Here is a 23,053-nt window from a genome sequence, read left to right on the forward strand (position 1 = left end):
TATTTTTTGTAATTAAGAAATTTGGTTCGATATATTATTATTATTAAATATAAATTATGATAAAAATAAATTAATTAGTTAATATTAATTAGAATATTAATTATTAAGTTAATTATAATATAATTATTATTAATATTAATATTTAATATTAATTTAATATTTGATAAATATTAATATTAATTTAATTAGAATATAATAATAATTATTAATAATATGTAATGTTAATTTAATATTTAATAAATGTAATAAATATTAATTTAATTTAATTAGAATATAATTATTATTAATATTAAATTGGTATAATTATAAATGTGATACAAATAAATTAAATAAAAAAATTATTAAATTAATAATATTTTATTATTATATAGAGAGTAAATGGCTAATTCAATGTGAAGATTGAATTTAAATGAAATAGACAAATATAAAAAAGTGTGATATTGACTAAATTTAAAGATGAATTCGGCCAAACCAATAAAAATGCTCTTAGAGTAGTTTTCATCTTCTTTATTTTCTATTGTTTCATATCTCTCGTTTTAACTTTCCCAAATCTGTTTCTTTCGACTCTGAATTCTAAATTTGCCTCCCAACTCTCCAGTTTCACAGGTCAGTTTTTATATGTTCATTTCCTAACTGTTTTCTTCAGATATCTACAGATATTGATTAAACTCAAAAGAAAACTAACACTTGGAAAAAACAACTATCAATATAGGCCAAAAAAAAAAAAATCTCAAAAACCCACAAATTACACATGTTCAAGTCACATCTAAACAAATATCAAATATGGTAAAGTATGCTAAAACAACATAAAAGTATATATAAAAAATAAATCAGAAGATAAGAAACACAGAGATAAAAATTTATAAGCATCCAAAAAACAAAAACCTGCAACCAAATAATCATCACAACAGCCCAACGCATAAAATAAAATGAAAAAATAAGAAAGAAACCAAAATCTCATAAATATAATGTCAGATCTGTATGTATTGACAAAAATAGTTTAGATACCAGTACAAACATAAAGAGGAAACAGATCAGGAAGAGTAGGGCAGATTTGAGGCGTGAGATAAGAATTTTGTATTTTGTTTTGTGTTTAAAATATTATGTTTTAATATTATTATTGTTTTGGGAATTGAAAAATGTGTATTGAGATTTGAAAAAGTTAAATTGTCTATTATATTTTGTATGGAGATTTGAAAAGGGTATAATGATAAGATGAGATGAGATGAGAATTTTATATTTTGTTTTGTGTCTCAAAACCGCCTTAAACCTGAGAAGAACTGTTAAAATAAAATGATAAAGAAAGAAATAAATCAGAATCTCATTAATATAATCTTAGATCTGTATTTGTTGCCAAAAATAATTTAGACATGAGCATAGACATAAGGAGGAAACATATCAGGAAGAACAAATCTCAGAAGATGGTAATTGTTAGCAATAGAGTATCTGAAAAAAAATACAACTAAGATGGTTAGATATGAAACAATATTGCAGTGACATGCGAGAAAGAAGAAAAATTGAAAAAAATCAAAAGATGTAATTAGGGGTGTAACCGGTCCGGTCCGGTCTGATTTTAGATAAAATCTAGGACCGAACCGGTATGTACTGGTTTTGTATTTTTCAAAACCGATTACGCACCGGTTACCCTCCTAAACCGGTACTTCCGGTTTTACCGGTTTCCGATCCGGTCCGGTCCGATTTTTCAATTTTTTTAAAATGTAAATTTCACAATTTGTCATTAAAAAATTTGTTTATAAAAAAAAAAATTGATTGAAAAAAAACTGTTTTATACTTTTATTAATATATTAAACTATATAATAGTATTAATATTAGACTATTGGTATAGTTATAAGTTATATATTAGTATTAGTTATAAACTTTTAGTGATTTAGTATTAACATTTTATGTAATAATTTATAAATTATAATAAGAAATTATTTCATATATGAATATATATGTTATATATAAAATTTCACATAAAAATTTATAATTATACATTATATATAAAACTTATATATATTAATATTTAATATATAAAAAATATTTTGTATAAAACTTATATATAAAAATATTATTTTTTATTTTTTTTAATCAACCGGTTCGGTCCAGTCCAAAAAATCTCGGAACCGGCCAGTTTTTACGTTTTAAAAACCGGTTCCGGACCGGACTGGTTCAAAACCGGTAAAATCGGTCCGGTTCGGTCCGGTCCGGTTTTTCGGTTTGAATTTACACCCCTAGATGTAATACATTTCTACATCTACAGAGATTTGTTAAACTCAAGATCTGTAGCCACTTGACAAAAAAAAATTCAACCAAAACAAATCATCACAGCAACCCAACGCACAAAAATAGAAGGAAAAAAGAAACAATAAATCCAGATCTGAGAATATAATAAATCTCTTATGAATCAACAATAAATCTCTTATTCTGTAATCCAGATCTAAGATCTGTATGAATCAACAATAAATCTCTTATTCGTGCACATTGTCAAAAAATATTTAGAAACGAGCGCACATAGATAATCAACACGCATTAGGTGGAAAAAAAAAATCCATATTTAAAAGATAAGCATTCAGATTTGTTAGATTTAAAAATTCCTTTCTAAAAAATCAGAAAAAAAGGAGCAACAGAGAAGATTTCAAAAAAAAAAAAAAAAAAAGGAACAACAAACCAACACCCATTAGGCGAAAAAAAAAACTCATATATGAAAGATGAAGTTTTAGATTCATAACATTTTGAAAAAGTGAAGTAAAAAAATAGGAAAAAAACACAGATGGCGATTTTTGAGAAATGTAATCTCAGATTTGTATGTGTTAACAAAAAAAAAAAAAAAGAAAGAAAAGAAAAGAAACAAGCACATAGAGAGAATCAACACACATTAGATGAAAAAAAAACATACCAGAAAGATGAGGCTTCAGACCCGTTAGATTTAAAATTTTATTTCTAAAAAGTCAAAAAACAAAAATAAACATAGATGTTGATTTTTACAGATAAAAAAAAACCAGTGCAGGAAGATCAAACCAACAAACAGCAACCGAAAAAACACCAAAAAAAAAAACACAGAGCAAGAAGAGCAAACGAACAAATAGCAACCGAAAAACACAAAAAAAAAAAAAAACACGCAGATCTAAAATATGAAACTCGTAAGATTTAAAAAGAATAAAATTGTACAAATAAATAAATAAAAACAAACACAAATATGAGGGTGAGAAGTGCAGTGTGTGAGAGAGCAAAAGAAAGAGGAATAGAAAATGTTGTATGTGAGTGCGACTGAGTGTGTGAGGGTTAGAAAAGCAGATGGAGATTGGAGGTTAGAGAGAATCGGCAAAAAACAGAAAGTTGAGAGAGAGTAGGTCTGGAGGAGGAGAAAGACGGTGTGCGTTGCGTAGGAGAAAGACGGGGAAATAATGAAAGACTAGGGTTTATATATTGATGTGCTTAAAAAAGGCACCGTTCAGCTACGTTTGGGTAGCAAAGTCTTCTCAACACTTTTCAAGTATTCTCGTACTTATGAAAATACTTCATATGTCAAACACAATGAATCATCTTCGTACCAAAGTCTCTTCACTATAATATTTATCATTATTATATATAAATAAAATCATCATTAAAAAAAATCAATCATTAATGGGACCCACACTTTTTTCAATTATCTATCCAAAAGTGAACAACTCAACATATTTCATACATCCAAACAACTCAAAATACTCTTAATGGGACCCACAAACTTACTTCAATCTCTACTCATAACTATTCACAAACATTCTATAATATTTATCACTATTATATATAAATAAAAAATAAAATCACTATAATATTTATCACTATTATATATAAATAAAATCATCATTAAAAAAAATCAATCATTGATGAGACCCACACATTTTTCAATTATCTATCCAAAAGTCAACAGCTCAACATAGTTCATACATCTAAACAACTCAAAATATTCTCAATGGGACTCACAAACCCACTTCAATCTCTACTCATAATTCATAAACATTCTCAACACTTCTCAGGTATTCTCATTATCCAAACGTAGCTTGAAAATGTGGGCTTCAGAAGGCACACGGGCTGGGCCCTAATCTACACACACAAACCCAAACAAGCAAACCTCATTCCACACAAGTGCTGGGCTCAATTCACACACACTCAAGTTGGTTATTATCAATTTCTCCTATTTTCATTATTCTTTTAGCTACCCTCTTGAAATGAAATGATTGAAATGAAATGATATATTATTAAAAATGATTACGTGATCTTGTATAATATATTTCTTTATAACAGGCATTTTGATTTTGTCATTTGTGCTTATTTTTCTATTTGTTGTTTGACTCTATTTTCACTGATATTTTATTTATCCCTATCTCCAAGTATGTTTTATTATTGTTTATACAAATATATGTTGTTATTTATATTTTATAATATTTAATGCATTTATTTCTACGAGGCATCTTGCAAATATATAGAATTGTGATTGTTAATTAGAATTGCTCAATATTTGTTTTATCTATATTAAGATTTTTAATTGTAAATAGTTCAATATTACATTAATTACTTTGGTTTTAATATTAAGCATATTTTATTGATTGGATGATATTTATTTATGCTTTAAATATAGATAATTGTTTATTTTTTAGATTCTTGTTTTTGTGCTTTGTATGTTTGCATGTAAGAAAAGAAAAAGCAGTTTAAAGATTAAAAAAAAATAAAATTTGAACATTACATCTTATTACAAATAATTTTAAAATCTCTCGATTTATTACTATATATATCTAACATGTATTTCTTCTTATTTCAATGTTTTGCTTTAATTATTAATTCAAATTTCCAGGGCAATAGAAAATACATTTCAGTTGGGCAATTGAAACTATTACATATATACGCATATTACACATATATATACACAAACTATTTCAATAAAACTATAACATTTCATAATTATATATATTAATCTATTTTTTATTATTACATATTTTTACAAAAAATTCTTATTTTTAAAAATATTTTTTATATTTATTTAATTGGGCACACGTGCAATGCACGTGTTTGCCCTTTACTAGTATATATAATATATACTATACTATATAGTATATATATATTATGCATATAGACTAAATTTTAGTCCCAATGGCCAAACGGCGTCGTTTAATGGGGCTATATATATATTTCGGTTACATATCCCCCCACCCCGGGCTCGACCATCTCTGCTCTGCCTCTCGAGTCCGAGTCCCCGCAGCCGTCTCTCACGCCGAGCCCCTCTCTCACGCCGTCAACAGCCCCTCGCCGTCGACACTGTTATTCCGTTCTGTTCTCCTCCGCTTCCAGTTGTTCCCGAGGCTACAGAATCACAGATATTGTTTTCCCCTCTCTCGGCGAGCTAATCGGTATGTGAACATTTATATGCTTTTTAATTTTCAAAATCTTACATTTACTTCATGAATCATTACAATGTTTCAATTCATTGCTAATTGATTCATTTCATTTAGGGTTTTTATCGAATTTACAGATTTGAGATTTAGGGTTTTTTACAGATTTCGAAATCTGATTAGGGTTTATATTTTATAGTTTTTTTTTTTGGTATAGCTCCCCATCAAGCTGAATCTGTGTTTTATAATTGTGGAAGGTATAATTTTATATTTTATATTTTATATTTTAGGATTTAGGGTTTATATATGCTGTACAGCTCCCCATCGAGGATGAACATGTATAGTTCCCCATCCAGCTGAAAATAGCTTGATTTCTTTCCTTTTTGTTTATGTGGGTAATTTTGTTTGTTTGTTCATATATATATCTGTTAGTAGATTTGAACCCGATAAATTTTTTTGGGTTGCATGGATGTCAATCAGTGATTCTACTGGTTTGGTTTCTTGTGTGTCTGTGTTTTCTTGAATCATTACAATGTTTTCTTGCATTGTGTGTATTCTCTATTTGAATTTCTTTGTGTGTGTATTCTAAGTGTATTCTTTTTGTGTGTATTCTTTATAATCTTTTTTGCATTGTGTGTATTCTCTATTTGAATTTTCTGCTATTGCATTGATGATTTTTCTTTCTCTATTAATCTTTATTCTGTGTGTATTGATATAAGGAACCCCAAAGCTTTTTCTCTTGTGCTACCCGAAGCTTTTTCTCTTGTGCTATGTAACGAGAGGCGGGGTACTTTGCCCTTTTGGCTTGTCGTTGCAATTCATGTACTTGAGATTCCTTTATATCAATTTATTTGGTGTCCATTGAACACTTACAAAAAAAGTCAGTTTTAGTTTATCCTTCTTTTTTGTGTATTTTTTGTGAACTGGCATCAATATGTGCATAACTGCATATTGTAAAAACTTTAATGAGCTTCTGATTTAGGGTTTATTTTGTTGTTACGGTTTTTTTTTTTTTAATATTAGATTTTATATTTTTATAGCAGATTTTTCTATAGCAGTTTTTTTGTTATAGCACATTTTTTATAGCACATTTTTTATGGCAGCAGATTTTTTACATGGGAGCAGTTTTTTTATGGCAGAATTTTTTTATGGTAGATGATTAAAACCGGAAAACCGGACCGGAACCGGTAAAACCGGAAGTACCGGTTTAGGGGGTAACTGGTGCGTAATCGGTTTTTGAAAATGCAAAACCGGTATATACCGGTTTGGTCCTAAATTTTGTTTAAAACTGGACCGGTTACACCCCTATTCAAAAGTGCAAGCGCCTTGATGGTGTGCAAAGTGAGAGCACCTCCTAGAATTGAGCTTACCTCAAAAGCACTGGCATTCACGACATTCACTGAAAAGGAGGGGGGAATGGAAGAGAATAAAAAAACTTAACTGATCCAAACGTGATAAATCAGTTTGTGGGTTAATTTGTGGGATCCTTAGTGTCTCTAGTGATTTTCTTTTAATTGAAAATTACTGGTTATCAAGCATTATAATTTCATTTGAGCTTACCTAATCCAACTGGCCCAACTTCCTTAATGGTGTATAACTACATATTGTCCCTCGACCTTTTTTTTTTATCAGGTCAGGAATAAAATGGGTCTACTTTCTCAGAGAAACCTCCTTGCATTTGCACTCCGAAATCGAAATGTTGTCGCAGAAGCACAACCATCAAGACTTCTTTTTGTTTATGCCAAATCCTTCAGCTTTTGCACCTCGCAGACTTCAAAACAGAATGAAGAGCTCACAATCGAAGAAATCTCCGCCTTTCTCAAGCAAAGCAACTGGCAGTACCTCATGGAATCGTCAAATATACCCAAGAAGCTGAACCCAGAGGTGGTTCGGTCTGTTCTTCAACATAACTGGGTGAGTGACCCCAAACGCCTCCTTCATTTTTTTGATTGGTCCGCTTCTTTGATGGGCGTTCCTCAAAATCAGTATTCTTTCTCGATTCTTGCAATTGCTCTATGTAATTCGAGGCTTTTCGCCCATGCTAATGGCGTCTTAGAGCGAATGGTGGGAACCCGGAAGCCGCCGTTGGAAATTCTTGATTCCATTGTTACTTTCTTTGTAGAATGTGGTGGGTCTAATGTGGTAGTTTTTGAGATTTTGGTGAATGCTTATAGGAAAGTGGGGATGTTGAATGAGGCTGCTAGCGTGTTTTTGGGAATTAAAAATGATGGGTTTTTGCCTACTTTGGTGTTTTGTAATTCTTTGTTGAAGGACTTGGCAAAGTGTAATAGGATGGAGTTGTTTTGGAAGGTTTATGATCGGATGTTAGAGGCTAAGATGAGTCCGGATGTTTATACTTATTCTACTGTGATAAATGCGCATTGTAAGGTTGGGAATGTTGAAGAGGGTAGGAGGGTGCTATTTGGTATGGAGGAGAAGGGCTGTAGTCCTAATTTGGTTACCTACAATGTGGTGATTGGCGGATTGTGCAAACATGGGGCTGTTGATGAGGCTCTTGAGTTGAAGAAGTTCATGGCTGGGAAGGGGTTGATCCCAGATGCCTATACTTACTCTATGCTTGTTGATGGGTTTTGCAAACAGAAAAGGTCAGAAGAAGCAAAGTCGATATTGGAAGAGATGTTTGGTATGGGTTTACGTCCTGATCACATTACCTACACTGCTTTGGTTGATGGGTTCATGAAACAAGGTAAGGTAGAAGATGCCTTGAGAATCAAAGATGAGATGGTTGCCCGTGGAGTAAGCTTAACTTTGGTAACATATAATGTACTTGTCGGTGGGTTTTGTAAGGTTGGTGAGATGACGAAGGCCAAAGCTCTCATCAATGAGATGAGTGTGATGGGAATAAAACCAGATAGTTATACTTTTAACTCTTTAATTAGTGGTTATTACAAAAAGAAAAATATGGTTGAGGCTTATCAACTTCTTCTTGAGATGAAGAAGTGGAACTTGGCACCCACAATATTCACTTATGGTGTGATAATAAATGGCCTATGCCATTGTGGAGATCTGCAAGCAGCTAATGGTGTTTTGGAGCAGATGATTGCAGGGGGTTTGAAACCAAATGCTGTTCTATTCTCAACTCTAATCAAAGGTCATGTACAACAAAGTAGATTTGACGAGGCAATAACGATATTAAAAGGAATGGAGGAAAAGGGCGTTCTGCCTGACATGTTTTGTTATAATTCTCTTATAATTGGCCTCTGCAAGGCCAAAAAAATGAAAGATGCTGAGAATTTCTTGGTTGAAATGATCGAGAGGGGTCTTAAACCTAATGAATATACATATGGGACTTTCATCGATGGATATGCTAAGGCGGGGAATATGCAATTAGCATACGGTTATTTCATAGAAATGCTAGGTTGGGGTATAGCGCCCAATGGTTTGATCTGCACGGCCTTGATTGATGGGCACTTTAAAGATGGTAACGTAACTGGAGCTCTTTCTGCATTTCAATTATTACTTGGACAAAGGGTCATCCCAGATATCCAGACTTATAGTGTTCTCATCCATGGTCTTTCTATGAATGGAAAAATTGAGGAAGCAATGGAGGTTTTATCTGAAGTCCTTGACAAGGGTCTGGTGCCAGATGTTTTTACCTACACCTCTCTCATTTCTGGATCCTGTAAGCAAGGTGATTTAGACAGAGCTTTTCAACTCTATGATGAGATGTGCCAGAAAGGCATCACTCCAAACATTGTTACTTATAACTCCTTGATCAATGGACTTTGCAAGTCGGGTGACATTGAGAGAGCTAGGGAACTGTTTGATGGAATCTCAAGAAAGGGTTTGGCTAAGAATGGTGTGACCTATGCTACGATTATAGATGGATACTGCAAATCTGGAAATTTAGTTGAGGCATTTCAATTAATGGATGAGATGCCATCTATGGGGGTTCCACCTGATTGTTTCATCTATTGTGCCCTTGTTGATGGGTGCTGCAAAGCAGGAAACATGGAGAAGGCCCTTTCCTTATTTCATGAGATGGTGCAGAAGGGCTTTGCTTCCACACCTTCTTTTAATGCTTTGATTGATGGCTTCTCCAAGTCCGGGAAATTGGATGAAGCTAACCAATTGTTTGAAGACATTGTTGATAAGCATGTGACCCCAGATGATGTGACCTACACAATTCTGATCAATTCGCACTGCAAGGCTGGATTAATGAAGGAAGCTGAGAAGCTCTTTCTGGAGATCAAAAAAAGAAATCTCAAGCCAAATATTTTAACTTACACTGCACTCCTGCATGGGTACAACAACATAGGGAGCAGAGATAAGATGTGTGCTCTTTTCGATGAAATGGTGGCAGCGGGGATTGACCCTGATGAAGAAACATATGGCATGCTCGAGAGAATTCCGTTGATATCTGAGGCTGCAAATACAGAGAGGCCATCTTCAATCACAACTAGCCTTTTCATTGGTGGGGCGCTGGCTGCAAGATCTGGTATTACACTGTAGCACTTGAGAATTACTCACTTATTATGTTTGTGCTCAAAAGAAATTGTGCAGTCAGATTCTCAGTTTCCTGAACTATTTGAGCACAAAATTTTTTCTGTAAATGCCTTTCCATTTCTTTTGTACTTAGATTTTGATCTATTCTGTTGAAAATGGTTCCAACTCATCTTGCATCTCCAGTTAGATGCGGTTCATGATGTTTTAGTTACCTCATCCTACACACGCTCTCTCTCTCTCACTGAACATAAAAGAAGCCCAAAAAAGTGGGAATTTTGTTTTTTACTTACCTTGTGTTGAACATAATAACACATGCTGATATAATATTTAAAATGTTTATTTGTTTTTAGATCTTATTTTTTTGTATTTGTAAGAGCAAAAGGTTTTGTTGATTATGTAACTCAATCTCCAATATTTTTACTAATTGTACTACCTACCACTTGAACAGATATCTGACAATGAAGATACAAATATTAGTAGTATCTTTGAAGAAGCTTCTGATTCTATTGATCATGTTGAACAAATAGGTAGAAGTGCCACCTTGGTGATGGCGTACTTAATGCTCAGGAAGTAAGTGAAGAATATAGTCATGCATCTTAGAATATAATTTTGAGAATACCATCAACATCTCTCTTATGGTAGCCTTCAGACGCCACCTGGCAGCTGCCTTGTGCGTCCATACGTGATATTGAAATATGATTGTGCGGATATCTGAAGGACTTATCAAAAAGTGTAGATATCTAAAGGAAGCTCTGTTTTTAAAACTGTTATTTTCTGTGATGCAGGAACCTAACTCTACTAAAACGAGTTCACCACTGAGCCCAGCGCAATGATGGCTTTGCTAGGATCCTTTTGGATCTGGATAGGAAATTACATGGGACACAGCATCCATGGAATGGCGACAACGAAAGCCAATGATGAAAGTTTGCCCCATTTGTGGGAAGAAGGCCGGTCTGAGCAGCAGTTCACTTAAGCTTCATTCGCAGAAATCACACAAGAATCTTTAATCAGGAAGTGTGGACAGTGGCATGACCATGGAAATACAAAAGTCTTTGACAGCACTCAAACGGGGTCTGGTAGGTTTAGTTTTTTGTTCTGCATTGGTGGTTTGTAAATAATAAAGTATAGCCTCTTATCTATATCTCTTGAAATTTAAGGGGGTATTGTTATCTAATCATTTTTGGTAAGAAACACAATAATCAAAGTACCCCTTATTTTGCCCTAAATAGATACTCTTTATTTCAAGTTGAATGTAAAACGTCCACATTCAAGAGTGGTGGCTTAATGGTCCTTGTCCCTCGGTTACTCCCAAGAGGTTTGGCATGTACTAGGTCTTGTTTTTAAATTCGAATATAGATTCACCTCAAATGATTAGTATTAGCTGTCTGAAGATATATTAAATTCCCTAGTTGAGATGGAGTCTAAGCTATGGCTCAAAATTGAATTGAGAGACTGCTTGTGACTTCTTTTTCAAACTTGTGTGTTTTTCCAGATTTGTGAAGATCTTTGTTGACTGTCTTTTTCTATGCTTCCATTAACTTTAATAGTGTGTTTTTATGAAGTAGTTATCGTTGATTACTAAATTTGAAAAATCCATCAACAAAAGGTTTTTCAAGGGATTGGTGTGGATGCACTTAAAGGGATAAGATTCAATTGCATAAAAGATAATCACTTATAACGGAAACACAGCTCAACAATTAATATTGAAGATCTTTAGTTCAACAAGCACATCAACAATACAGGTTGTGATTGCACATGCCATAAGCACTGTACATATGAGTTAATTTTAAACGAATGTTACTATACATCAGCCCCCGTAGCATTGCACTCTTCACACACCTTACGTGGTGTCCATTTTTTTTTTAAACCCAAAACTTGCGTTTTGTAACTTTTATTGGTTTGTATTTCCCCGATTCGAATTTGCCCTGTGTTCTTGCCTCTTGATCTCAGCCCGAGTCGAAACTGCTCCCTCGCCTGCGTCGATTGTGCTCTGCCCACCGCCTCCAGCGACACCATCTCTTTCCAGCGACACCGAGGCCGTCTGCACAGCTTCGCCACACCCCTTGTCGCCCAGCTTTCCTCCCTCCCCATTGCCAGCCCATCTCCTTTTCTTCCTCTCCCCACCCCTCGCATCTCCCCCCACCCGCGCCAGTGTACCGGATTCACTAAACGCCCAGCCCTCGTCCCACAGCTCTCCTCCCTCCCTGTTGCCCTCATCGTCCCAGGTGCGTGTGTGCGTTTCTCTCTCCCTGTTTTTCTTTTCTTTGCTAACTATCTCATCTTCCCTGCTTCAGAATTGATATCAACGATCCCTAGAGTCCCTGCTTCAGAATCGACATCAATGAATCTACATCTTGGCAGCCAGGTGAGTGGTTACGATGCCCTAGAGTCCCTCTGTTATGATTCTCTTAAATTGAAGATTGTAGTAAGGGAATGTAAGGGATTTAGTTTCTGTTGGTTTGAATGTAGTAAGGGAATGTTGTTAGAATCTGTCCCTCTGCTACGGTAATAAGATCAAGAAAAAAGGTAAGCATAGCAAGTGTTTGAAGAAAAGGTCAAATGAGCCACAACTCTATTACATTGTGTTCTTCGATGTAGGTACACCGTACTAGGCCTGCATGTGGTTTTTCCTTTCTAGACCACCCAGCTGGCCAGCTGCCATCAAACGACATCGTTGCTAACAATTATTTCTTTTTTTTTAAAAAAAAAAACCCTAGAATTAGGCGTTGACATATTGTATTCCTAGACCAATCAGAGAACTGTGTTCCTAAATTTGTTGTCTTCTTGAACATATTGTATAAGACGTCATAAATTAACTTCATAAACATATTGTATAAGATGAATTGAAATGATTTTTTTTTTTTTTTTTGCATTCAATCAAGGTGCTAAGTTGCTACAGTGGTGGAAATTACATGCATAAATCACCTAACAATTAAAGAATATGATTGAGATGCCTTGGTCATAGATACACTTTGTTAAAGATGTCTATTGCCAGGAAGGCGTCTAAAATCGTTTTTAGTTTTTGTTCATTTTTATTATATCCATTCTTTTGAGAAGCAATTGCTCTTTAAATGAACTTGTTCCAATGAATGAGAAAGAATATGTTTGGTACATTATTTATTCCAATTATTTCTTTGATGTAGATTGCAAATACTACATTTTTTGAACGAAAGATGCACCCAAGATTCTTTCCCAGTCATGAGTTTGTCTTGCTAGTATTTTTCTTGTCTGGCACCATGCTTGCGCATTATGTTTTCTTGTATTCTCACTTGAATTAGACTCTTCTAGATTTTTCAAACATTAGTTGCTCTTTCTAGGCTTTTTTTCTGCATCTTTTCCGCATTGAGGTAAATAAGTCTATGACCATTTTAAACAGCCAGCAGACCTCAGTACCCAATGGCCTTACTTCTCAGGTTCATATGGAGTCCTGAGATCTCTAGGCTGTCCATCAGAACAAAATGATTGATTGTCTTATTTCAGGTTTGTCTTTATAAATATAGATATATACAAAACTGATAATGTATATAAAATTATACGGAGTAGAACATATATATACATAAATAGAATAACTGGTTCCTAGTGCATTTTATTCTTGTGCCAGGAATAAAATTGCTTTGAAAATTGGTTGTATTGGCTTCAGGATACATTCACTCGAGCCAAACAATGGGTTGAAGAATTGCATAGACAATGTGAGTTCATCAAAACTGCTCTCAACATTTCTGAAGTAATTCACTCTTGACATTAAAATCATTTTGGTTGGGTTTTTGTGCTCCCTTCAGTCAAGCATATATAGTCCACTATGACCAGTTCTTAGAGAGATTCAGATTGAGGAACAACTCAAATAACCCTAGTGGAGAAGTAAATGAAATCAGATGTTATATACTAAATAACCCTGTTGATGTCAAGAGTATGTTCTCTAGAGGATGTAGTTATCTAATTTGTTCTACTTATTACAGTATGTTTTGAGGGAACTTTTGGCTTAGATCCATCTGTATTTTTGTTAATTTCGAATTTGCCTTTCCTGTACATGTTTAATGTTTGTACATCTCACAAAGCAGAGTCCAGTTCAATGCATTCTGTTTACGGCACCATATTTTTGTGATTTTGAACTTGACAGGTCCGCTTTATCTGAAACTCCTCACAAAGCATCACCAGCAACTCCAAGAGTTGCTAGACCAAGCAGGGGAGTAGCTAAATCATAATCTGATTCACCCTCTCCTTTGCAAAGTTCACGCCTTTCAGTTGATCGGTCTCCACGATCAGTTCCCTTGAAGCCCACCATAAGATCACCAAAACTTGCTACCCCACCTGAAGTAAGAATTACAAACGCATCAATTCTTCATTTATTTAGAGTTGGGGCTAGGCTAATTTACATTTATTTAGTCGCTTAAAATAAAATATCTTGCAAACAACATTTTTTGTGGAATGTCAATTGTAAAAAAGTCTTGGTTCTAGGCTAATTTACATTGTTCTGTTGTGACAGGTCACTGCAATTGAAATTAATAACCTTTTTCGCGAAGACCTCTTCCTTGCCAAGGTTGGGATGGAGTGCGGCATCGGGATTTTGCAACGTAAGGCATGCACTTAAAATTATATTGTTCAGGATATTGAGGTTATAAAGTCTGGTGGTCCTGATTATTGTGCTTGAAACTTGGGGTAGGGCTTTTGAAAACAACCTTTTTTGCTTTATGTATTTCAGACTAGAGAATTTTGAGGCTAATTCATTTGTTTGATATGTCAAAGGTCATGCTTGTTGATTCTTTGTGCTTATGAGCCTAGAGAATTTTGAGGCTAATTGATTTGTTTGATATGTCAAAGGTCGTGCTTGTTGATTCTTTGAGCTCATGTGCCTTAGTAGAGGTTCTGAGTCTTCTGACAGTGTGTAAGTAAGGGCTGATGCACGGTGTTTCTTTTATTAAGAATGTAATTTTTTTTTTGTTACGTTTTCTGCACAATATAGGGATGAAAAATTCTATTCCTAAGCCTCATACACCACACACCATCAGTTTTATAATTTTTTTAATTTTATTTTCTTATCAAATGTATAGTATATGAATTATGAGTAAAATAATTCAATTATTTTAAGAATAATAAAATAAAAAAAAAACTTTAAAAAAATAAAAAAAAAAATAAAAAAAATTATGGTGTGTGGTGTATGGCTTATGAGTAGCAATGCTCGGGATGAAAATATTGGCTATTGGTATGGTTGGTGAAGGTCATTTTCAAGATTGTAAGGGAATCACAACATGAAGCTTTTGCAGCTCTTCATCACAGCATCAATTCCAGTCTTGAAACTGCTCTTGATTTCTGGACTTAGGGTTTATGCCAATCAGAAGAAGATAAACTAATAGAAAGAGAGAATGATCTTCACAAGCTTGAGGACGAACTTTGAAAGCGGATAGTAGAGAATAAATGTGCACATATATTATTGTGTTTGTACTAAGTTTTATTTATTGTAATGGTTTCTAGTTGGTTCAGACTATTTCTGGTTGGTTTTATCATCAATGTGTACTTTATCTATTGCTGAAGATGAATTTAGTTCCTTTTTTTCTCTCTATTGCTTCATAAGAGTGCAAAGCTCAGGATGTGACTGAGATTATGATTGTAATGTACTAAACTTTTAAGCAAAGTTAAACCTGGTTGATCGTTGCAAAAGTAACCATGACTGAGCAACATTTTTCTTTCTTTTGACTGAACAATAAATCATGGTTAGACAAAAAATAAAGTGCAATAGCCAACAACTAGCAATCATCAAAATCTAATCTGGAGTCTCCAACCATTACATTTACTTACCAATCACACAAATATCATGTTTTGGCATACAGTGGTAAACACGGGGCTAGAACATAAAATCCATGCCAAGAAAGAGTATTACAACAAGCTACAAATTGCAAATTACATTACAACCAACTACTCCACAATAACAATTAAATGAAAACAATACAGATTCTGAAATGGCCTCAGCTTCTCCATTGAAGGACCTCTTTTCATCACATTTTATCTTCATCTCCTGCACCATAAAACAAAACAGGGGACGGTGAGCATTACTTGAATAGCGTTCATTGTTTTAAAAAGTGAGGACTCAATAGCTTTCAAATAATGTTTTTCAAATACTCCCTATTGGGTTTATAATTTTATATACATCTAACTCATTAAAAAAGGATTGTATGCTTTTGTTGTGGTTAAATCATTTACATGTATTGCATGAACGGAAGTCAGTTTCTGATAAATCAAAGCTTGATGATGGGCAAGAACTAATAATCTCAAGCTGTTTGGTTCAGTATTTCCGTCAAACACATGGAAATTAAAATTATGATGAATTATGAAGGTTCAGGCCTTGTCCAAAAACCAAACAAAGGTTCAGGCCTTAAAACTTATGTGTTGATGCTATGGAAATTAAAACAAAGTTTCAGGCCTTATCAAGAAAAAAATCAAGCAGTGAATAAAAAAATCAACCAGTTAAATTGAATATTCTTTTAATATGATTTTGTAGGATATTGAAGATGAGTATTAATAGTGAAGAACTTGAGATAATCTCAATGTGTGATGGATTTGTAGAAGATTGAAGGTTCACTTGCTGCCAATGAAATGGTAGAAGATCAAAATGATTCAAACTTACTATGGAATTCGATGACTTTTCTTTAGTCCTCACACTGCGGCAATTCAGCAAACACCTTTCCTTCAAATATTCAAAACCTTCTGTTTTGCATCCAAGCTGGAAAACCAAAATTCAGTAATTGTCACAAACTAGTATTGAAAAAAAAAATTGAAGAAAAGAATGAAAGAAGTCTTTAAAAAATTAATTAACCATAAAAAATAAAAAAGATGTGTGTATTGCACAATCCTACTGACATAGTGAAAGACATTTATTTGTCTTGTTGTATGACCTTGGGATTCAGACTTTTTTTTGGATAAGTCTTGGAATTCAGACTTGGGTTTCTATTTTCACATTTTAAGGCCTAGAGTATTTTGGGGGTAAGGATGAACTTTTAAGTCTTAACCGAGAGATAACCTGAAACCCCCAAATATTGCATCCCAAATTTCATTAAACCTGAAACAGAGTGGGTGAAAACCTGAAAAATTTCATCATCCAAGTACTGATGTCAATTCCAATATGAGTGATAAATGAAGCCAATTTGCCTTGCGCATTTCCAGCCATAGTTCTGTTACACAGAATTTACAAATGATGGAACTTAGCAACCATTGTAGTGTACAATTCAATCTAGTAAACAAGCTACTACAGTTTCATTTGATGTAAAAGTCATAATATGGTCGAATAAACAAGTTCCAGGCTCAGCAGTTTGTTACAAACAGAGTTACCTGAAAACTTTGGCAGACAACACACACAAAGTACAGAATTAAAGAAAGGTTACATTGTCTAGTACTAGAAGCTACCCTCCACCGACAAAAAACACTCAGTCTCTAGGTGGCTGAGCAATGTACATATGGATTATGGATAGTTTTGACTAGGAGTGTAACCGGTTTGATTTTGGACAAAATTTAAGACCGAATTAGTATGCACCGATTTTGTATTTTCGAAAATCGATTGCGTACTAGTTATCCTCCTAAACCGATACCTCCAATTTTACTAGTTCCGATCCTATTCGGCCTGATTTGTTGGTTTTAATAGTATTAGTATTATTAATTAATATACTAATGTATATTAGTATTATTAATATATTAGATATTTATCAAAAAGAATATGTTGAGGATTTATTGGGCCATAAAATGTTATTAATATATATTTTATGTTTTATATATAAAAAAATATTATATACAATATTAAAAAAATTAATTTAAAATATATAATATAGTGAACAGGTCCGGTCCAATCCCATCTTAAAAAGTATATAATCGGAATCGGAGCGGTACCAACTGGTTTTAGAATAAGAGAACTAGTTTCGAACCAGATTGGTTCTACCGGTTCAGGCCGATTTTTCAATTAATTTTTACATCCCTAATTTTGATAGGGTGAGTGGATCTTCTTACATATAGAATATTGATATGATACGGTGGAAAAGATTCAAGTGTTACTTTTTAATCCCATCTGTATCAAAGGACGACGGATAACGGAGAGAATAAACTAAAAGGCTAGAGCTAATGCCAATTCCAAATGCTACGAAAGGCAAAAGGGAATCGTTTCCAAATCTAAAAAGGCCCTTATTAGCTTCAACGAGTATGAGCATATTCAATAAAGCTCATCCATTTGTCATCCAAACATAAAAGATAAAACAGAGAATATATCAAATAAATAAACCACCTTACGTCTCTTTTGGTTATACAGTTCAGATAAAATGATATGTTTTATTAAAAATTAAATAAAATATTATTATAATATTATTTTTATTTGAGATTTAAAAAAATTAAATTGTTAATTATATTTTTTATATGAGTTTAAAAAAATTATAATAATGAGATAAAATAAGATAAAATAATTTAATTTTATATAACCAAATCATCAAATTCAAAAAAGCATACATGATTCGTGAAGAGCGCTAATTGTGTAAAAATGGGCAAAATATCTTCATACAGAAAGGTGAAAAGACATCTACTTCCAATCTTCTTTGGCATCAATCTATAGTGTCAAAAATTAAGAGGATATATAAAACAGATATGAAAACAAGATGGAAATTTATTACAAAGCATGAAAATTAACCATAGTGCACGACTCAATTACGTATGATAAGCAGAGAATATGTAAAACATATATAAAAACAAGATGAAACTTTATTGAAGTGTTAAATTTCAAAAAATAGAAATTAACCCAGGATATGATAATAGTTATGGAGGACACAACTAGCATGGTTACCTTGAAGAACCATGTGTTCGGAGCTGTGGTGGTGGAGAAAGAAATGTTGGGTTGCATGTGGAGACTAATCTATGAGTAGAAAATCGAAGAATAGTGAGTTTGCTTGACATGCGCTTGATAGTGGGCTCGAGCGAAGTTCAACCCGTGAGTTCACTTGTGATGTGCTCGACAGTGGGTTTGAGCGAGACACAAACCCTAGTGTTCGCTCAAGCCACGCTCGACACCCCGCTTGAGCTGATATTTATTGGATGTTCGTTTGAAGCGCACTCGACATGCCGCTCGAGCGAAGAACGCAGTTTTTGTCAGATTAGGGTTCCAATGCCGTTTACTATAAATATGTTCTATTTGACTTGTTTTGTACGACTTTCAACATACTTTGAGAGAGAATAATTGTCAAATGAGTATATATTGTATGAGAGAACAAAAAACCCTAGAGAGTGTTAGTTGAGATTGAGTAATTGTAATCTCCTTTGGTTAATAATAATTCTGCAGCTCTATGGACGTAGACAATTTGCCGAACCACGTATATTGTGTGTCGTGTGCTCGATCGTGCTCGTTTTACTTTAGTTTGCCATCGTTGGTGTTTGTGTGTTTTCCAAACAAGAAAAATGGCGTTTATGCGTCGAGTTAGGTGTAGAGGTGCAACGATTGCAGATACTGGTAGTGGTACGTGACAGACCCCATTTGGATAGTGAAAGTGTTTCATCTCATTATTACAACTTTTTCAAATTCTAATATAAAATATAATACACAATTCAACTTTTTTAAATTTCAAAACAATAATAATATTAAAAAATAATATTATAATTATATTTTATTTAATTTTCATATCAACTCACTATCCAAACGGCACATTTCATCATTTTCAATTTATAGATGATTTTAGACTACACCAGACAAACCGAGTGCGGCTGTTAATGAAAATCTTGAAAAACAATATTTCCCCAAGAAAAATCATAGAGGCCAGAGGAATCTCTTGCCCACTGTACTATCGAATATCTCAAAAGGGAAAAGATGAAGATTTGCATGGGGCAAAAAACAAAATTACCTAGCACCCTCTGGAAAAAGAGTTGTAGGGTCACCTTTATGGATAAGGAAGCTCTCCCAACTTGGTGCTTGGCCAGATTGGATCAAGGGGGAAAATGGACTTCTGGTGGGTTTTAGCTGTACAAACCAAGTGAGATGGTTTGTGTTTCATCTGCCAAATCAAACCAAGCCTAAAGGAAAAGCGGGGAGTTTTGATTTAATGAAACTGGTCGTTTTGAGTTTTGTATAGGATATGTAGTGTAAGTAAACCGGAAAATGTTGTAATTATTTTCTTGTAAGTGAAATGGTACATTGAGAGCTTTCTTCTTTGGGGAGCTTTTGTAATTCTTTTGGTATAAATACAGAGAGGGAAATAAAGGGGTATCGAAGAACTTGTTGGCAGTCTGTGGAGGTTGGATAATTTCATTCTTATTTCCATTCTTGATTCAATAAAGTCAAAAAACGTTTCTTTCTATATTCTTCTCTTATTTTCTTGATCTTAATCTTAGTATCAAAGATGGAAGATCCTTTCATGGATGAAGGTACTCAAGCCACTTCAATGAAGGCGTAGTAGGAAAGTAGTTAGAGGCAATAGGAGATGATGCAGGGTCAACTAGATTATCAACATCAATTGATTCATGTGATTATATAAAAGTTACATCAGATGACAGACATGTTTAGAACTTTAATTGAAAACGATCGCATAGTTTCACCTAGGGTGGATGTGCAAGAACCTAGGGTGATTATGCAAGAAGATAGGGGCATCTTGCCCAGGGGTGTAAGTTTGGATTTTCCCACAATTTGATGGGAGTAATCCATCTAGTTGGATTTTTAAAGCCAACCAGTATTTTGAGTTTTATCAAACTCCTCCCATCCAAAGGTTTTTTATGGCCTCTTACCACATGGAGGGAGAAGCTTTGATTTGGTATCAAGATGATGTTGATGGAGGACAGTTTACCAGCTGGGGATCATTTGTTAAGGCCCTACTCACTAGATTTGGGCCAACGACATATGATGATCTCATGGAAGCCTTAACTAGGTTCAAACAAACATCTACAGTGGTAGTGTATAAGGCCCAATTTAAGAGTTTGTCTAATAAACTCAAGGGTCTTTCAGAAAAACAGAAATTGAGTTGCTTCTTGAATGGCTTGAGGGATGAGATCAGACTGGCCATTAGAATGCTCAATCCTATGAGTTTGAGTGCTATCTTTGGGCTAGCAAAGATTCAAGAAGAGTAATATAGAGTTCGAGGAAGGCTTTCAAACTAGCTGTAAGGATGAGTGATAGCCAAATTCAAATGACAGTTAACAATATGGGAAAGGGTAATCAGAGGGCTTTTAGCCTAGAAAGATATCTTCAATGTGAATGAATGAGAAAAGAAGGAAGGGATTATGCTATCATTACGAGGAGAAGTGGAATCCTCAATATGTGTGTAAGAATCCTAGAGTAGATTTGTTGCAGGTTGAGAATGATGAAGGTTGTGAAGAAGAGTTAGAGAGAGTAAATGAGTTAGGGGTGGTTTCAGAAACAATGGGGGCAGAAGTGCATCAAGAAGGGTTGGAAGTTTCAATTCGTTCTCTTTCAGGCTTCCCTAGCTCTAACACTATGAGGCTGATGGGAGTAGTTGAAACAAAAACAGTGGTTATCTTAGTGGATTTAGGGAATACCCATAACTTCTTAGATCCTAATTTAGAGCAAAGTTAGCAAGGTCGAAAGTCAAGGAAGGCCCTAGGCTGCAAGTGAAAGTAGAAAATGGAGTGAAGCTGCTAAGTTTGGGAAAATGTGAGGAAACTAGTATCATGGTTCAAGGAAACAGATTTCCTATGTCTTTTCACATATTGACATTAGGACGATGTGATATAATATTGAGAGTTCAATGGCTCAGAACCTCAGGACCCATCATATGAGATTTTTTGAAGATGACAATTAAATTCCATTGGGTTGGAAAGGAGATCAATTTACAAGGGTTATGTTATGGTGACAAAGATTGGAAGATGAAATTCAGTTTTTTAAGTCTTCAACCATGAGGAAATCGGCTGGTTGTTGCAATTGATACATGAGGTGGAGGGAAGCAGTGAGGGCAAGTTCCAAGATGTGTTTGAGGAACCTGTTGGGTTGCCTCCAACCATACATTGTGACCACCGGATTAATTTGAAGGATGGTATACTGTCTATCTCAATGAGGCCATATAGGTTTGCTCACTACTAGAAGATTGAAATAGAGAATATTGTACAAGAATTATTGAAGTCAGGGGTAGTTAGGCCTAGTCAGAGTCCCTTTTCATCTCCTGTGTTGTTAGTGAGGAAAGCTTATGGGAGTTGAAGAATGTGTGTGGACTATAAGGCTTTAAACCAGCAAACAATTAAGGATAATTCCCTATCCCTGTTATAGATGAGCTCCTAGATGAGTTGTATGTAGCAAGAGTTTGTCTAATAGACTCGAGGGTTTTTCAAAAAGACAAACATCTATAGCAGCAGTGTATAAGGACCAATTTGAGAGTTTGTCTAATAAACTCAAGGGTCTTTTAGAAAAACACAAATTGAGTTGCTTCTTGAGTGGCTTGAGGGATGAGATCGGGCTACCCATTAGAATGTTCAATCCTATGAGTTTGAGTGCTACCTTTAGGCTAGCAAAGATTCAAGACAGTATGGGATAAGAGAAGAAGATAAGAGATGAGCTCTTGTACCAACTATAAGAGATCAAGATCAAGAAAGTAAGAGAAGAAGATAGGAAGAAATGTTCTTGGACTTTATTGAATCAAGAAATGGAATTATTCGAGGTAATTCCAATCTCCATAGATTACGAACAAGTTGTTCGATACCCCTCTCCTTTCCCTCTATGTATTTATACCAACATAATTACAAAAACTCTCCAAAGAAGAAAGCTCTCAACACATCGTTTCACTTACAAGAAAACAATTACAAAATGCCCTGTTTTATTTACGCAACTCGCCCTTTACAAAACTCGAAATGATCCATTTCATTAAATCAAAACTCCCCATTTTTCCTTTTAGTCTTCCAACGATCAGTTCTCTTCCCTCAATTGCTAGTTCTTCACGTGCCCATGATAGACTTTATTAGAGTAATATTAGATACAATTTTTAGGATACGTAAGTTTCACGGACCTCCTTTAAAAAAAGTGATATCTATTATCAAAAAAGAATTTTCTTATGTAGGTTTCAAATTTTATCACTTTTTTCAAAGAGAGTGTACAAAATTTACATATTCTATAACTATAAATATAATTTCTCTTTTCATATATTATGAGCACATTGAGAAGTAATACACTCACAATTTTTTTAACAAATTTATTTTAAATAAAGTAAAATTATATAAAATTGAAATTAAAAAAATTAAGTATTTTGATGAAGTAACACTAAAAT

The 23,053-nt window shown here is 34.0% G+C and overlaps 1 protein-coding gene and 1 long non-coding RNA gene across 7 annotated transcripts; one reads left to right on the forward strand and one right to left on the reverse strand.

Annotated features, from left to right (window-relative positions):
• The first annotated feature begins 5,188 nt into the window (after window positions 1–5,188).
• Window positions 5,189–15,391, forward strand: LOC108994206 (pentatricopeptide repeat-containing protein At5g61990, mitochondrial). Of its 6 annotated transcripts, XR_001996655.2 has the most exons (9): window positions 5,201–5,387; window positions 7,002–9,828; window positions 10,285–10,406; window positions 10,622–10,912; window positions 11,787–12,061; window positions 12,131–12,201; window positions 13,954–14,149; window positions 14,320–14,407; window positions 15,052–15,391. XR_001996655.2 is itself a non-coding variant. In XM_018969330.2 (3 exons), the coding sequence occupies exons 2-3, from the start codon at window positions 7,014–7,016 to the stop codon at window positions 10,627–10,629; spliced, it is 2,823 nt and encodes a 940-aa protein (XP_018824875.1). In that variant the 5' UTR covers window positions 5,201–5,387; window positions 7,002–7,013; the 3' UTR covers window positions 10,630–11,311. The 6 variants fall into 6 exon arrangements, 1 of the variants encoding a protein (XP_018824875.1); XR_001996657.2 differs by lacking the exons at window positions 11,787–12,061; window positions 15,052–15,391 and adding an exon at window positions 13,477–13,525 and having other exon boundaries at window positions 14,320–14,836; XR_004800897.1 differs by lacking the exons at window positions 10,285–10,406; window positions 15,052–15,391 and having other exon boundaries at window positions 5,189–5,387; window positions 14,320–14,836.
• A 198-nt stretch (window positions 15,392–15,589) lies between these two features.
• On the reverse strand, window positions 15,590–17,224 carry LOC108981666. Its single transcript, XR_001994595.2, has 4 exons — window positions 17,157–17,224; window positions 16,910–16,999; window positions 16,456–16,551; window positions 15,590–15,846 (listed from the first exon to the last, which is right to left on the reverse strand). It is a non-coding gene; the product is annotated as an uncharacterized LOC108981666 (long non-coding RNA).
• Window positions 17,225–23,053: the final 5,829 nt, after the last annotated feature.

This window comes from Juglans regia, chromosome 2 (genome assembly GCF_001411555.2).
Source record: "Juglans regia cultivar Chandler chromosome 2, Walnut 2.0, whole genome shotgun sequence".
NCBI classification, from domain to species: domain Eukaryota; kingdom Viridiplantae; phylum Streptophyta; class Magnoliopsida; order Fagales; family Juglandaceae; genus Juglans; species Juglans regia.